Below are 18,575 nucleotides of genomic sequence, written 5' to 3'. Positions count from 1 at the left end.
ATAACAAATTTGCATAACTTTAATCGAAAAAGTGAAAGCTCATCCTGTCCCCTTCGTGTATGTAAATTAATGTGTGACAGAGATTTAAAGAAGAGGAAGATGTTCCAATCAGTACCCAAATTATCAGAGAGGTGGAAAAGAACCATGCAAAAACATAAACGTACATGTATTTTTTTTTTCCTTTATTGTAATGGAACAAAATAAAGGAGCATGGATAGGCAATTAGGCATGCAGGGCGCAGAACTCAAATATATATATATTCTCAAATTTATGGCGATTGCTCTGTCATTTCGTAATTTCATCCTTAATTAATTAAGGTCATGCAAGATAGCTAGGTGCCTCAGTGAAAAGTACTTAATTCAAGATTGCTAGATTTTGTGCTTTATTGCAACGAATGGACAAGGACTAAAGGAGTATCATACATCATGCATAGTTGATCATCAAGTATTTTTATTTAATATAAACTTTTTGATCGGTCAACGAGATGCTTAATTACTTTATAAAACAAATACTATATTGTCTATTATCATCAAATAAATTACTGTACGCTTAAACTATGGTTTAAAGACTTTTTTTCCTTCTAATTTAATGTTTTTTTTCCTTGAAAAAAATATTTTTATTTTTAGTCCTTATAAATTATATTTATTTTGTTTTTAGTTCTTAAAATACTTTATATAACATTTTAAACGATGAAAAAAGCATTATCTAAATCATCTTAAAGATAAAAAATAAAACAAACATAATTTATAATAACTAAAAATAAAATAATAATTTTACAAGGACTAAAAGAAAAAAATACTAAATTACAAAGATTAAAAAGATATTTAAGCCTTAAATATTTTTCTATATTTAAAATAATTAATATAGTATACAAAGTTTTACATTCTTATCCAATCACAACTCATCATATATATTAAATTTGTTGATTTTTATGATAATTATTTTAAAATTATATTAACAATAAATTATAATTAAATAACCATATAAAAATATTTTACACAATAAATGTATTATCCTTCAACTCTTCAAATTTGAGTGAATAGACATTTTAGTTCCTATCTTTGTAGCTATATTTTGCAAAATAGTCTCTATCCTTTTGAAATGTAAAAAATAGTTTCTATCTTTGCATAGTGTTGCAAAATAGTCCTTTTCGTTAAATTCGATAGTAACATCGTTAGTGAGGTACATTGTTGACAATTTTAGTGCTACATAGACTATCCAACGTGGCACTAAAGTGTGTGTTGTCACTTGCTTCTTCTTCCTCAAATTAGGAACCTGGATGAAAAGCCAATCTTGAAAGAACCAAAACCTGCTGAAGTTGAAACATTACCAAAAACTTTCGCAAAAACAGCTAAAGGAAGGATTTGAAATCCAAACCGGAGAGTAAGGATATAGCAGAAACTGATGAATATGAATTTGAAAATCCCCAAAAGGAGGCCCCTACCAAAGAGTGTGAAGTTGATCCAGCAAAGCTGAAAGAGATGAAAAGAGAGGAGGAAACTGCGAAGGCAAAGTAAGACTTGGAAAGAATGAAGAAGTTAGCAGACAAAGCTGCAACCAAAGCAGCCATCAGAGCACAAAAAGGAAGCTAAGAAGAAGTTTAAGGTGATTTCTTTGTTTGTTGATTCATTTCTTTTTCTCATTCCATGGTTATACATTTTCCAAAACCTGAAAACTGCTTGTAATAGGACCGTGAAAAGAAAGCAAATAAGAAATCAGGTGTTGCAGTGAAGGAAAAGGTCCAAAAGGAGAGTGGCTAGGTTTGTGAGGTAGCATAAGTTATGTTCATGTTTCTATACATCCTCACTTATCATAATTTTTCAATTCAGTCCAAAGACTTGTCACATGGGTTTGCTTATATGGACTAAGACTTGCCACATAGACATATGACTAACCGTGGAAATTGAATTTTAACAGTAAGGACTTATTTGCATAACGAATGTAAAGATATGGACTATTTTTTACATTTCAAAATGATAGAAACTAATTTGCAAAATGACTACAAAGACAATGACCAAAATGTCTATTCACTCCTTAAAATTTTACTAAAAGTGCTGCACGAAAATACAAAAGAAGTTGTTGTAGTTCCATCAATCCATGTCCAAATAGCCATTTGCAATATTCAAAAGATATATAGCCTTTGGATTTTTGTTTGAGCACCATCCAAATTGCTAGTACACCCAACATAATATTGGAAATTCTAGTTTTAGCCTTTCATAAAACTGATATGGATTAACAATCTATAAACCTCATACGGATTGTTAATCCGTATCAATTTTACGGAAAGACAAAATCGAAATTTCACATGTTATGCTGAGTGTATCAACAATTTGCACGGTGTCCAAAGAAAAACTCATGGCCAATGGCTACTATATTAAACTATTAACCCATCACAAGGTAATTTTGAAAGACTTTAAACTTAAATAGTGTAGTTAATTAAGTGTATTTATAAGTAGGTTTATATTGTTGTTATAATTGCATTAGTGCATCATGGAAATGAGTGAAGGTACTTATTCAAAATTTAATTATTTAACTGTGATTGGATATGTAAAAAATAGATAATATTATTTTAATTTTTAATATTTCCTCTAATCTTTGTTATAAGGTATGATTTTGAAGAAATTGGTAATCTTTTTTATAAGAAAATTTATAATTCCTATGCAACATTTTTTTCACTAGTTGTCCTTGTTAAGTACTTTAAGTATTTATGTTTTTTTATTGATAGTGATGCATAATACTTTTAGATTTTAATATTTTCAGATTACCAATAACAAGTTAATGATTATTAATAAGGATAAAATTAGTATATTTTTTAAAAAAATCAATAAAATCAACTACATTAACTCTTTTTATTAGTATGTGTGGTTTATGTACAAAGTGCCTTTTATAATAAGAACAAGAGAAAGTATAACATACCAGACATTGTTAAATAAAAAAATATATAATATTTATAATTTCATAACATTAAAAAGTAAACTTTCCTTATAAATAATGGAAGAAAACCTTCACTTATAAATGTCATTATCCATAACTCATAATATATAATATCTAAAATTTAATAGAGACCAAATTAAACATGTCATAATATTTGTTAACACTTATAATTAACAATTAATTAAATATAATTAACATAATTTTCAATTATCCAGTAAAATGGATTCTCTCTTTTAAAAAAAAAGTAAAATGGATTCCAATATGCATAATTTAGTAAAGGAAAAATTGTGTCCAATCATTAGTCAAACAACTTTTGTATAGTGTTTTCCCATAATAAAAAAACATTGTTAAATACTTAAATATGCAAGTCTTGTACGAATCTTATATAATTGTAATTTACAAAAGAATGCGTTGCTGGTATTATTTTTTATTTGATAGGATATGTTAGGATTTTAATCTCTGAGCAAGAAATTAACTCTACTAACTAGAGTAAAATGGGTGTCATGGACAAGAATTATTCCCAAGATAATCCGAATAATAAAAGGGGAGGCATTATTGTAAAAGTTTTTATACTACTAATAAATTAAAAATTATTTTTAGATTTTTAATTAAAATAATTATTATAAAAGTTATCAAAATTGTTATATACCTTCTTAAAAAAATAAATTTTTTATATATGATGATTTGTAATTCATTACATGACCGTATAAAGAAACTTAACATGTATTATTGATATTTTTTATCATTAATGTTAATTGTTATTTTGTTAATTTTTATTAGTCAGAGACAAATTAGAATTCACGATTTCTCTTTTTTTTTTCTTTAATCATCATGTCAATCTTATAATTCCTCATATATTAAATATGTGTATTATTTATTCATTGCAGAAAAGGAAAGGAAGAAGAATATAATAAAAATTGAAAAAACAAACATGAAAAATTATGTTTTAAATTTAAAATATGCAACAAGATTAACATGATATAATATGATTGATAGATAATTATTACTTTTAATTATAATTATATGATGAGGGGTTTGATCCTTATATATAATATGCCATATGTGTGTATAAAAGGCCATTGATTTATTAAAAGAAATCAGTCTCTTAAATAATTTTTTATATATAAAAAATTAATGTTTGACTCTCAACTATGCAAATAAGGGGAGAAGTGCTCATGCAGGGTGCTAAAAAACAAACGTTGAAAGTGTTTCAAGATATGCTCACAAGGAAAAAGAATACTAATGCAAAAGTAAAACCCATCAAAATGCAGGATTTAACCTTTCAAAACAATAGCATAAATGAAAAACAAATATGTTATGGTATGTTTTATAACACAAACTTGGAAATAAAATCAACATTTTAGAGACAAAAAAAAGACCATGGATCCATCAGAGTGACAATCACTTGTTGATATTAGCTACTTAAGTACTGAGGCTAGGGTGCTAGTCTTTGATGTTCGGTCCACATAAAGAGTCAGATTAAGAAGGGAAAAAAAATGAATGTTGGTCCATTTTCCTCCATTTTTTTTTTCATATCTAATATTTTATTAATATGATTTTCACTCTTTATCTAATTTTAATATTAGTGTTCTAAATATAGATAATACAAGAATAAAAAAATTATAACTCATTTATATAATTTTTTTTACTTCATAAACAATGAAATGAGAACTTTACTTTGTTCCATCATAAAATATATAAACAATTAAATTGATTTTTTTTTCTATTGCCATTCGCTCAACTCTATTAGCTCAACTTTATTAAGTTTCGTTGAATTTATTGTTTCAAAAATTGAACCGATTGATAGGTCAGATCGAGAACATGTTTGAAAAAATGTCCTGGTAACTTCAAAAAATTAACTCCTTTTAAAATTGGTGTAAATCAGTCAGATTAGTCTAAAATCAGTGAAAATGGTTCAAATTATAAATTTAAATCAACATTTTTCAAAAAAAAATATATTTTAATTTTTAAAACATTTTTTAAATTTAATCTAAAATATTTTACAATAAATAAAAAATATTAAGATTTTAAAGATAAATAAAAAAAATTAAAAATATTTTTTTAATTTATCTTTTAAAATATTTTATACAAAATTAAAAAAAGCCACAAAATACCAATTTATTACATGAGGAATTAAGAAGAGCAATTTATCAAAATTCAAAACTAAAAAAAAAAATTAAATTTCAGGGATTAAAAAAGATACACATCCCAAATTCAGGAATTATAACAGTAATTAAACCTAAAGAGAAATACTACTACTTGCTACTTTCTACTATAGTTAGGAGTGGATTATGGAATTTATTTTTTATATATACTAATACCTATTTATCATCCTATTATTCACTCTTTTTGCAAAACAAAAAAAAAAATAAATTTCGTAGCGAAACTCAGTCAACAAACAAGAAATATATCATAAAATCAAAACCCAGCCCAAAAGAAAGCCTGTTTTTTTAGGTTAGACCAAAGCTTTTCTTTTTCCTACAAATTAGTGGGCTAAAGGCAGTTGGGTTAAGGGTTGGTCACTTTCTTGAAACGAAATTCTAGCAAAAGTAGAATTAAGTAAATAATAAATAATAATTAATAAATAAGTAGAACTAGAAAAGTAGGCAAAAATGAAATTTAATAATAATAATAATGATAAAAAATAAAGTGTTTTAATTTTCTTTAGCTTTATTGAAAGTAGTTTCGTTCTCTAGTTAGACAGCCTAACTTTAACGATTTATTTTCTGTAAAGTGATGTACAATTTTTAATCTCTGTTGATTTATTGGCGTCCAGTTTTTGCATTGTTTTTAGCTTTTGCGAGTTTTCAATACTTCACTTCATTTTTACTCAGAAAAGTGATGTACTGTATACAAATTTTACATTTTCATTCAATTAAAAATTATCACAAGTTTTTAAAATAATTATTACAAAAATAAATAAAATCCATGAAGGTCTATGATTAGATAAATGGAAGCATAACTCAGTAATATTATGTTCTGCTACAATTTTCTTAAAATATTTGGTGAAAAATAAATAAACACATTTGATATTTTGGAAACTTAAAACATATTCAATACTTTCTTTTATCTTTTAAATAAGAGGATTAGTCGGAAGATTTTATAAGAGAATTTAGAGCGTATAAGTGTCGATATATTTTAATTAATTAAAGTCTTCTACTTAAATCCTTAATTTCGTTTCTTAACTTGCATTTATTATATATATATATATATATATATATATATATATATATATATATATATATATATATATATAACTAATCGTTGACGGCATGGTGTGAAACGGGTTCAACATAACAGAACAGAAAGTATCCGTTGAGATTAATAGTACTAAACTAAAAAATAAATAAAAATGAAAATAGAGAGAAACAGAATACTACATAGAAATGTTACCGTTGGAACCTTAAATGTAACGGTTGAGAATCAAAATGGTATATAACGTTCCAAATCTCTCTCACAACAACCCTACAACGTTTCATTTTCTCTTTACGCTTTCTGCAACAAACACACCATTCTATTGTTCAATCCTTGTCTCATCACATTCTTCATTCTTCTAAGTTCAATCCTTTGCAAACATCAACAACAACAATGGGTGAAACAAAAGACACCCACATAGTAGAAATCCCTGTAGACCAAGAGCATCACAATAATCACCACAAGAATGTGTTGTGTTCCATGACAAGCAACATGATTGAGGCCATAGAGGACCACCCTCTAACCGAAATCTCCGAAAGCCCGGGTCACCTCTTGCTCCTGAAGCTATGGCAAAGAGAGGAAGAACTCTTTGCCAAACGCATTGCTCACAAGGAGACTAGAATGGACACCATCAAAGCTGAACTCTTTCAACTCTCCTCATTCTTCTTCATCTTCCATGCCTTCTTCCTAACCCTCCTTTTCACTTCTTGGACCAAGGCCCAACAACAGGCCCAACCCCACCATAGCGTTTGTCACAAGTGGTGGCTTCCTTCCATGGTGTCCCTTTGCACCTCCCTTGTGTTTGTGGTTCTTGTGCAAGTGAAGGTCCATAGGTATTGGAAGGTGTGGGGGCACTTGCAAAGGGAGAGGAATGATGGGAGGGCTGTGACAAGGTGCATTCAGGAGTTGAGGATGAAAGGGGCAAGCTTTGATCTTTCTAAGGAGCCTAATAGTAGTAGTAGTGTGAAGAGGATGAAGAGCTCTAGTGTTGAGATCAAGTGGAGGCCACTCACTTGGTGTTCTAAGAACTTGCTCACCTTTTCCCTTGTTTGCTTTACAGGTTTGGTGTTTCCTGCTTCCAAGCTTGTCCTCTGTGGCTTGTGATCATTGGATCTAGCTCTCCTTGGAGCATGGACTTTGATGGCTCTTGCTGAGGGACTTGTTGTGGTAAGGTTTCTTTTTTTCCCCCTCACATCGGATCTTGTTATGCTGTGTGTGTTCATTGGTTTTGTTCTTGAATAAACTATATATAAAATCCTATTCTAGAAGGGTATGTTTAAATTTTGGTCAAAACTTCTCTTCAGTTCCTCTACTTCTAAAGAAAGATGATTTTTGGTCCTCGTATCTTCTATAATAGGTAAATTTTATCCCTGACCCTACTATCCCCACTGTACTTGGTGAATTTGTTGAACTTAAAATACTAGGTTGAGGGATCAAATTTATCAATTATAAAAAAAAAGAGTACTATATTCATTGCTTTTAAAAGTAACTATTTCGATTGGAAATTAACTATCTTAGAAGTCATTTGAAGATGACTTTTGATTAATTTATTATATGTTTTAATGGTTTGTATGTCTCTTGCACTTGTTTAGCCTCTGCTGGGGAATGAAGCAGATTTGGTTCGATAGATTAGGTAGCCCTTTACAATCAAGATGTTAATAAAAGAAGCCTCAGATTTCAATGCAAAGATCAAATTTTGCAAGGAGGGGGGCTGGAGCATATTTTATACACATACATACGGGACCATCTATGGGAGACAAGGAGACACGTTTATTAAGTTGATTTTTTATTTATTTATTGATACAAGGTTTTGATGATTGTGTTGCTGATTTGCTGAGTTGTTGATGAGGTGTCTCAGAGTACGCCATTGTCACTTGGAGATCCTTCAAGAGCGTAATTCTTTCTATTCTGAAAGCAACACGGCTTGTTGTGTGCTCTTGATATCTACAATGTTGGGAATTCTATCTAAAATGCAGTTTAAACTGCGTGCTACTCCAATTTTGATTCTTTCTGTACTACCATTTTTTGGAATATATTGTGAAATAAAATATGCAATTCATTTTTGGAACTTTTATTGCAAAAAAAAAAAGTATCTAAGTAGCAATTTTGACTCATTCTGTACCTACCATTTGTTGTTGGAATAAGAAAGAAAGCTGCAATTCATTTTTGGAATTGCAAAAAAATCAAGTATTTAATAAGTGCCAGAACAACAATCTCTAGCAATAATAACCTAGCCAGTGTTAATATATATTAAGTTGTCATTTTCCACAAAATTATAAGAAACTAACGCAAGCTAGATAGGAAAGTAAAATACCAAACAAGTGTTGGTGTCATCCACGGAAAAAAAAAAAAAACGATTTGGAGATCCATTTAATGCACACACATTAATCACCAAACTCCATTCTAATTGGATTGGAGAGCTGTGCGTGTAAAAAAAATTAAAAAAAAAGAACTATGCTATGCCTGAATCTATTACAAGGGTCACAACTTATTTGTGTGTGTTGTCATTTAATGCACACATTAATTACCAAAGTGAACTCCATTCTAATTGGAGAGCGGTGTGTAAAAAAAAAGAAAGAAAAGAAAGAAGGATGTCTAAATCTATTAACAAATTGTGGTCACAACTTGTATAACATACAAAATTTCTTAAAAAGATCTCATTTTTCCATACTAATTACTAAAAAGAATGGAAGAAAAAAAAAATCCTTTCGATTCTATTCATGTCCGTGAATGCCCCTTGTTCCAAAGATTATTACATAATAATCTGATTCATTCAGATTACAAATCAACCTCATCAGGCTCTTTGTTTGCATTCTCAAATACCAGTAAAAACGGTGCCTCTGCCAAATACTAAGCATTTTTAAAACCAAAAATGCGAAAAACACCTGCAACCAAAAAGCACAAAAGTTAACTGCGGCATTTTGTTATTCGTGCTTCCACTAACACTACACATGTACCCAAATTTTTTTACCTTCATCAGCCTGATGCTTGTTTTTGTCATCACCAGCATATGCAAGTAAATTGTATTTAGGATTCCACTCAACACTGTTCATAGCAGCCCTACAAGGAATTTGATGCACTGTTCTTCCAGTATGAACATTTGACTGTTTCATAAAATAGCAAACAAGATGCAAATTAAATTTCAATCATTTGATAGATTGATAAATCCAAGTCCAAGTTTTGCAAAAGATGAGTTAGAAAACAAAAAAATAAAAAATATCATGTATAACTTACAATATCAATGAACAAGTCTTCACTTGCAGAAGCAATAAAATCTCCAGTGTAATTGAAGCCAATTGTCCGGACAGGCCATCTGAGAAACATAACAAGAAACACAATCAATATAACCTGAAAAACAAAAGCTGAATGAACAAACATGAAGCTGGAGGAAACTCACTCCAGCTTTGTGAAGGTACGCACGCAGAGCATCTCTGAGATATCCCACAGACTGACAAGGGAATCAGCACTTCCAACAGCAAAATATCTGCAACAATAACATGGCATTATCTATTTATGTCCTTATAGATACTTTTCTATGAAAATTAAAGATATTCTATTGAAGGAAATGAAGACAGACAATTAAAATTTTAGAATTAGATATATGGTTGTGCATTTGTATCCTACCTTGCTAATTGAAGTGTAATTAATGAGACCAGAAAGAACAAATGTACCTTCCTACTGGATCAATTGCGATGCAATAACAACCAGCTGTATGAGCCATGAGAGTGTCAAGAGGTCGAAGAGATGGGTAAGAAAGTACTTCCACAGTCCCTGACAGGGTGAGCATATAATAAAAATACAAGAAAGTTTTCTACTTTATCAGAGCCCAAGTTGAGATTCATATTGTGGAAACTACCAAGTCAAGCAATGATCTTACCATTTCCTGTTGTTAGAAAGAACATCTCACCCGTCATGTTCCAAGCAATCTCATTTACCTAGGAAAACACAAGAATCATTGAGTTCACAGGAATTAATTCTTCTCAATAGAGTTAAACACATGCCTCTCATTGAGCCAAACAAAAAGGATGTGCACTATTTTAAGTATTGAAAGTGTGTAATCATACATGGACATGAATAAACTCCAAAAGATCAGGCGTGAGTTTAATGTAGTTGAGCAAAACAATGAACTCCAGAACAGTATAATAATTAATGATGTTGAAGGAGTTGGAAGTTGGAACTTCAGGTGAGATGAATGTGAAAAGAGAAGAAAACAAAAGCCAGGAACCAGAAAATGATGGTACTCATACAATTACTAATCCATCTCTATATAGGGTGAATCCTTAAAACTTCCATTGATGTGGATGTACTAAAAACAACATTCTGTCTATTTTTAAAAGACACAACTAGTTTCAAGTCATGGAAATTGTAGGTCACTCATTCAACAAAGATGGAAGTTAAAAAAAAAAACAAAAATATGAAAATTTGTGGTTAATTTTGATGGTTCAATACTAGGGCACTCAGTTCAGCCAATTGAATGCAAATTTTTATCAACTTATAAAGCAATACGTAATTTACTCTCCAACTAACAAGCCCTTTATTCTTTATTGGACTTTAAATTTCAACTCTTATTCCTCAACATGACTGGATGATTTAAAAGAAAAGGTAGTCAAATTAACATGTATTTTACCAATTAAACTGGAAAAGGCTAATGAAAGTCAAGTTGCTCGTAATTTTCAAGATTCAGTATCATTTCTTATCCTCCAAAACAGGCTTTAACAAACTGACAGAAACAGACCAGACAGCAAGAATGAAGTATAAACTAGATAATACCTCATAATTGAACTTGCGCCTATGAATTGGTTTGAACTTCCGAACATCCAATATTGTTAATTCATCATCCTATGAAATACAAAACAAGGTGTGAATTTAACACACTTGAAAAGAAGCAAGAGAATCATAGACATGGTCTATTTATTAACTACAAACCTAATGATCGTAGAACAAGAAACAATTCAAACATAAAAACATATAGTTGATTTTGATTTTTACATATCCAGTCACCATATCTGCACTTCAGAGCTTAAAGCAAATGAAATGGATTGTGTCACATACCCTGTTACCAACAGCTACATGAGTCCCATCAGGTTTGTAAGTGATGTTGATATTCTCTCCACTAAGTTCTGCCTGTTGAGAGCATTTTCCACCTGCAAAAACCAAACATGAGCAACTTTTTTCCAAAACCCGTTCTTTGCCCTCAAAAAAAAATTCTCTGTCAACATAATTTTAGATTTACTTTAAGCTAACTCAATTAGCATTTTTTCCAACTATTCATCAACAAAAAGAAATCATTTGTCTTACCTATAGAAATATTTCCAAGTAAATAAACCAATTATTTGTGCATTTCAATTGCATATATGGGAGGTTTGCATGGGATCAAGAGAATATAACCATACAATGCATTATGGGTCCCCCAAACTATAAAAAAGCCATAATAAATCTCTGCCCTTCTGATATGACAAATTAAAATAAATTGTGCAACTAAATGATCACTTACTTCGAGCATCCCACAAACGAACAGTCTTGTCACCCGATGCAGTTGCAATCAAATCAGCATGTTTGGGGTCCCAGCATAGCTGATCGACACTATCAGTGTGACCTTTCAATTCAATATCTTTGACCTTGCCCTACAATAAACACCCCCCCCCCCCCCACCCAAACACACAAAACAGAAAAATTAAATTTCTAACCACAATAACAAGAATGATAAAATTGTTTACAATGACATAAAAGAAGCGGCAAAAACTAAAAGAGAATCTCTAAGCAGAATTGCAGAAAGGGTATAATACTTAAGCTTCTCAATTTTAACCCCGGGGTATCATAACATAATGTTTCATTTCTTGCAAGAAGCCCGTGGAAAAAATTCAACTGCAACTTTGCTAAGAATTTCCTTCCATATTATACATAATTCACAATGCATTTATTGATTTGATCTAACAAGTCCTAATTCTTAGAAAATCCTCCCTGATAGTATAGCCATTTTGGATCATGGAAGGTAATCAAAGGATTAATCCTTGGTTATATCACATTCCAAAAAATAAAAAAATAACATCATATCATGTTATCTCATCCACCAAAAGTAATAAAAGGACATTGCTTAAATTCATCAAAAGTTCCCACAGTAATTTCAAAGTGGAGATTATTAAACAAGATTTCAATACTAAGCCACTCAATTTTTTTCAACAGCAAACCTACCACATTTCTTTGTAAACATTAACTTATGCTTTCTCCATTCAAATGAAGAAATCTCTATGTGGCCAATATGTCACTTTTATTCCATTAGCCCTGAAGCCATATTCAGGTACAACAACCCAAAAGACTGGCCTATACTTAAGGGAAATATAAAAGCCCTTTGCATCCTCTAATCCATGAAATTAAACAACATAAGTTGCTGTTTCATTCTCCTGAGGGCTATTATGAGAAAATATATCGATACAAAATTTAAAAATTTAGTCACACACACAAAAAAAGGGATCAATGGGGAGTAATGTTACATGCCCATGTGGCTCAATATGCCATATTCGCGCAGTTTGATCCACAGAACCAGAAGCAAGTTTTGTGCCAATGCAATTCCAAGCCACGGAGTGCACCTATTAGAGAAAAAACAAAAAATACCCATTTCAGAATTGTAACGGAAAAACTGAGAAAGGGCTTATCTTTCACACAAACCGAAGCATTCAAGCACGAAAGTTTTGAGCTTTGAACGCGTTTACCATGAACGAGAAAGGGGGCAAAAGGGTACCTTCTTCTTGTGACCCGAATACTCTCTGTTATGGAGATTCTTAAATGGGATTTGTTCCTCCATGGTGGAACCAACGAATCTTAGAGGCTTGAGTAGAAAGATTCCCAGTAACTGTGATTGCTGTGAACGGTGTCTACTGTCTAATGACAGTGGAAACGCACAAGTAGGAACAGGAGGAAGCGTGAGTGTTGTATTGTGTGTGTGTGTGTTTTTTTTTACCTCAAAAATTTGTAGCGCAATCCTGTGATTATTATTTTAGGTTTCATTTGGAAGGGAATTTTTACATTTTAAGAAATTTAAAACTTATGATAATTTTATCATTTTAATTAAAACATTTCCTTTTGTAAAATAATTTAATTTTTGTATTTTTTGAAGACAGAATAATTTAATTTCTATCATATGTAAATTTTATGTGTTATTTGAAGGGGTTTTTTTTTCTCATTTTAAGTGTTATATGAAAAAAATTGCTTGGAAAAAAATATAAAAGTTTTATCACTTAAAAACCTCTTTGAATTTAATATTCAAATAAGTCATTTGAGCATATTTTAAATTCACTTAAAGATTAAACTTATCTCAAAATTTTCCATCCAAACATCATAAAGAACAAAAATCACTTTTTATTCCCAATAGTGTATATATAAAAATTGCCAAATTTATTACTTTACTATAGATGATTTAGGACACACATTAGCCCAAAAGTCCATGAGAGTTATAGCACAAAGCTTATATAAATCGTAAAATCGCAAGTACAATCTATAAGAGATAGTCTATCTAGGCTTATAACTCGTATTAACATAAAATTTTCACAAGAATAAAAGGGTCAAAGTTTATAGTCAAACCTATAAACCTAGATATAAGGTGAATTTGAAAAACTCTGAAAGCTGGGGAAGTATGTATAGATGATGGATGAACCAATCTATCAAGTTTTTGAATGTGATACTTAATTAAGTCATTTTTTTTATGACTTCATCCTAATATAAAAATTAATTGTGCAATTTTATACATCCTAATATCTTTAAATCTTGTTTTATATTGTTATTGATTTAGTTGAGTTGTTTTCTTAACTATATTGAATTGTACCCACCAAGAGAATCATTGAGAAAAAACATGAGGCAATCCTGTATGCACAAGTGTTGTCTCATAAAAGTGACCAACTAGAAACCTCATACAATTTGTTAATTCTATACAAATTTATCACCTACTTTAAGAGTCCAAGGAACTGTATCACCCTTGCTTTATGGGGTCCAATTGACGAAGGACCTCTTCAATCTAGTACATTTCATGCATGAACCGAAAAAAGCCTAAGAGGCAAGAAAATGAGCTTCTTGATTACCATTTACCAGCTCTCTTTGTGAAAACCATCTTGCTGGTTGATGCAGATGTGAGTAACGAATCACAATCATAAAAAAATCCCATGTGTAACTTCTCCGATCCCCTAAACATTTTGAATCACCATTTACTCATAGGTTGAGGCACATAGATGATAGATAAAAGACAAGTTAACTTGTCCAGTCATTTTTACTTTTCTTATTTTTATTTCTTAATTATGGGATTTTAAGAAAGAAAATATATTTTACACGCATTCTTATCTCTATTTTTACTCACACTTTTTATAAAGAAAATATATTTTTTCCTCTTTTTCTTATTATTATTATTATTTTTATTTTTATTTTGACGGGTAAACCCCCTTATATTGATTATTATTTGTAAGAAAATTGCAAATAAATACTGGGGAGAATTTAATTCAAGGGTTTTATTACATGATGTAAATAGTAACTCTAGTTAGTCTTAGTTAATCATAGTTGTAACTGAATTAGTTTAGCCAAGTTAAGAGTTTGTTAGTTAGCTAGTTTACTATATATATTAATTACTCTTATGCATTGTAAGATGTTCTTATGCATTGTAAGACGTTCTTTTGACAATGAATATATTCCATTTCATAATTTCTCTCCTTTGGTATTCCAAAGTTCACATGGTATCAGTTTGAAACCATTTCCGCAATTTTTTCGCACCTTCATCTTCTTCGCGTTCTACAATTCTTTCTTGCTGAATCACCTCAACAATGGTGATTTCTTACTCTGATTTTGCTACCAATCCCTCTAATCCATACTACATGCATCCGAATGAGAATCCTTCTCTTGTTCTCGTTCAACCTGTGCTTGATAACAAAAACTACCAGATCTGGTGCAGATCGATGAAGGTGGCTCTTATCTCCAAGAACAAGGTCAAATTTGTTGATGGCACTCTTTCCCCTCCCCCTATCTCTGATCCTCTCTATGAACCCTGGCTTCGTTGTAATAACCTCGTTCTCTCATGGCTTCAACGTTCAATCTCTGAAGAAATCGCGAAATCTCTCCTCTGGTGTGATCGCGCTTCTCTTGTATGGAAAAGTTTGGCGAATCGGTTCTCTCAGGGTGATATTTTGCGCGTTGCTGATATTCAAGAGGAAGTAGCTCGTCTTCAACAAGGAACTCTTGAAATCTCTTCGTATTTCACCAAATTGATGACGCTTTGGGAAGAAATTGAGAATTTTCGTCCAATTCGTGATTGTACTTGTGCTATACCGTGTTCTTGTGGTGCTGCTACAGATTTACGCAAATTCAAGGAGCAAGATAAGGTAATCAAGTTCTTGAAAGGTCTTGGTGATCAATATTCTCATGTTCACTCGCAGATTATGCTGATATCTCCACTTCCAACCCTAGACAATGCGTTCAATTTGATTCTTCAACAAGAACGCCAGTTCAATCTTCCTTCAACCACTGATTCTTCAATTGAGAATCAATCGTCGGTGAATCACTTCTCTCAAACGCCTTCTCATCCTTCTAATAATTCCGATCGCGGTTGTGGTCGTGGATATTCCTCCGGTGGCCGTGGCAACCGGCTATGCACTCACTGTAATCGCACCAATCACACTGTTGAGACTTGCTTCATCAAGCACGGGTATCCTCTTGGTTTTCAACATCGTAAGTCCAATTCCTCTGGAAATGCCTCTGTGGTGAACTCTGTTCAAGATGCTGGTTCTGCTCACATTTCCTCATCATCATCTGCTTCCACATCAACAAATGGATCAAGTGCTTCTTTGTCCACGATTCAAGAGCAATATACTCAGATTTTACAGCTACTCCAACAATCCAACTTGCAATCTACTTCACCTTCTTCAGTTAATTCTGTTTTTGCTACAAATTTTGTCTCTTATACCTCTCCCTCTCCTTCATCTGGTAAGAATCTCTCAAATAATACCAGTCACTGGTGGATTGTTGACACCGGTGCCACTGATCATATTACTCATATCTTTGACAGTTTTTCTTCCACATATCACATTGCACCCAAAACTATGACCATGCCTAATGGTGACACTGTCACTACCACAATAGCTGGTTCAGTTTTGTTATATGACTCCCTTGTTCTTCATAATGTTTACTACTTTCCTTCGTTTCATGTCAATATTATCTCTGTTACTACTCTATTTGATTCCACCTTATATGATGTGAAACTCTACCCTAATTATTGTAAAATTGTGCAGCTACTTTATCCCAAGATGACTGGATTTACAGCTAGGAGGATTGGCAAATTGTATGTGCTTGACACCACCTCACCTCTGGTTTTCTCTCCCACACCTGGTTCTGTCAACACCTCCATCTCTTATGATCCTGCCACCATTTGGCATTTTAGACTAGGACATTTAAGTTCTCATATACACAAATGTATTTCATCTTACTTTCCCTTTGTCACTTTCAATGACAAACATAAACCTTGTAATACTTGCCATTTGGCTAAACAAAGAAATTTACCTTTTGCTTATAGTACTACTAAATCTGTTGCCATTTTTGATTTAATTCATGCTGATATATGGGGACCTCTTTCCACCCCTTCCATATCTGGCCATAAGTATTTTCTAACACTTGTAGATGATTACAGCAGGTTTACTTGGACAATTTTCATGAGAAATAAAAGTGAAACCAGAACTCACTTAGTTAATTTCATTTCCTTCATAGAAACTCAATTTAATAAGAAACTCAAATGTATTTGTAGTGATAATGGGCCTGAGTTTCTCATGACTAGTTTTTACCTTTCTAAAGGTATCATCCATCATAGGTCATGTGTTGAAACACCTCAACAAAATGGCATCGTGGAAAGAAAGCATCAACACATTTTGAATGTAGCACGTGCTCTTTCTTTTCACTCTCATCTCCCTCATAACCTTTGGCACCTCTCCATACAACAAGCTATCCACATTATCAACAGACTTCCTACCCCTCTTTTGAACAACCTCACCCCTTATTAAATGTTTCATTCTACTCCTCCCAGCCTTCATCATTTAAGAGTTTTTGGATGTCTTGCATACTCCTCGACCTTACATAACCATAGAACCAAATTTGCACCAAGGGCAAGAAAATCCATATTTCTTGGATATAGGGAAGGCACCAAAGGCTACCTTCTTTATGATCCTATCACCCATGAGTTCTATGTTTCAAGGAATGTAATCTTCCATGAAACTGTCTTTCCTTTTGCCTCACCTCCACCTGCCAATAATCCTGTCAGTGTCAACCCCGATATTACTACCTTAGACACATCTGACATTCTCCTAGATCTTCCACTATCCTTACCTTCACCAAATGAACCTACCTCCCCTCCTGCACCAACCAAAAAATCACATAGACTAACAAAACCTCCTGCTTATCTCTCTGAATACCACTGCAATTTGCTATCCTCAATGCTGCCAGCATCTAATTCAGGTAAATCTCCTTACCCTCTTTCTTTTGTACTGTCATATGAAAAATGTAGTCCATGTCACAAACATTTTTGTCTGTCCATTAGTTCCTTTACAGAACCCAAAACTTATAAACAAGCTTGTAAGTTTGATTGCTGGAATCTTGCTATGAAATCTGAGTTAGATGCTCTTGCATCCACAAACACTTGGTCTGTTGTTGATCTGCCTGAAGGTAAGCAACCAATTGGTTGCAAATGGGTTTACAAGATCAAGCATCATGCTGATGGATCCATTGAACGATACAAGGCCCGTTTGGTGGCAAAGGGATACATTTAACTAGAGGGTGTGGATTATTTTGACACTTTTTCACCAGTTGCCAAGCTTACCACAATTCGCACCTTTCTATCTGTGGCTGGTATTAAGGACTGGCACTTAGAACAACTTGACGTCAACAATGCTTTCCTTCATGGTGATCTGCATGAGGAAGTATATATGGATTTTCCTCCTAGGTTCTTGCCACCTGGTTCTTCTTCCAATAAAGTCTACAAATTACAGTCCTTATATGGACTGAAACAAGCTAGCAGACAGTGGTTCTCCAAGTTATCCACTGCTCTTATCTCCCTTGGATACTCACCTTCATTTGCTGACCATTCTTTGTTCACAAAACTACATAATTCTCATTTCACTGCTCTTCTAGTCTATGTTGACGATATTGTCTTGACATGTAATGATTTGCAGGAAATACAATCTGTCAAACAATTCCTTGACTCCACATTCAAAATCAAGGACCTTGGCAAGCTTAAATACTTTCTTGGATTGGAAATTGCAAGATCTACTCAAGGCATCTTTCTCAATCAAAGGAAGTATGCATTGGAATTGCTTGAGGACAGTGGTTTATTGGCTACTAAGCCTAGTACAACTCCCTTTGATTGCTCCTTGAAGCTTCATGACAGTGACTCACCCCCTTATGAAGATGAAACAACCTATAGGAGACTT

General features: G+C 32.2%; 2 protein-coding genes across 2 annotated transcripts; one reads left to right on the top strand and one right to left on the bottom strand.

Annotated features, from left to right (window-relative positions):
* Positions 1 to 6,388: 6,388 nt before the first annotated feature.
* Positions 6,389 to 8,197, top strand: LOC114396800. Its single transcript, XM_028358969.1, has 2 exons — positions 6,389 to 7,296; positions 7,722 to 8,197. Exon 1 carries the CDS (start codon positions 6,523 to 6,525, stop codon positions 7,231 to 7,233), a length of 711 nt encoding a protein of 236 aa, XP_028214770.1. The 5' UTR covers positions 6,389 to 6,522; the 3' UTR covers positions 7,234 to 7,296; positions 7,722 to 8,197.
* A 429-nt stretch (positions 8,198 to 8,626) lies between these two features.
* Positions 8,627 to 13,079, bottom strand: LOC114396798 (THO complex subunit 3-like). Its single transcript, XM_028358968.1, has 11 exons — positions 12,869 to 13,079; positions 12,621 to 12,716; positions 11,624 to 11,753; positions 11,182 to 11,273; positions 10,900 to 10,968; positions 10,007 to 10,064; positions 9,801 to 9,900; positions 9,527 to 9,613; positions 9,364 to 9,442; positions 9,101 to 9,233; positions 8,627 to 9,014 (listed from the first exon to the last, which is right to left on the bottom strand). The coding sequence occupies exons 1-11, from the start codon at positions 12,929 to 12,931 to the stop codon at positions 8,980 to 8,982; spliced, it is 942 nt and encodes a 313-aa protein (XP_028214769.1). The 5' UTR covers positions 12,932 to 13,079; the 3' UTR covers positions 8,627 to 8,979.
* Between the last annotated feature and the right edge of the window lie 5,496 nt (positions 13,080 to 18,575).

This window comes from Glycine soja, chromosome 18 (genome assembly GCF_004193775.1).
Source record: "Glycine soja cultivar W05 chromosome 18, ASM419377v2, whole genome shotgun sequence".
NCBI classification, from domain to species: Eukaryota; Viridiplantae; Streptophyta; class Magnoliopsida; order Fabales; family Fabaceae; genus Glycine; species Glycine soja.
Note: the sequence above shows the minus strand (reverse complement) of the source record. Positions and strands in the feature narration are given on the sequence as shown.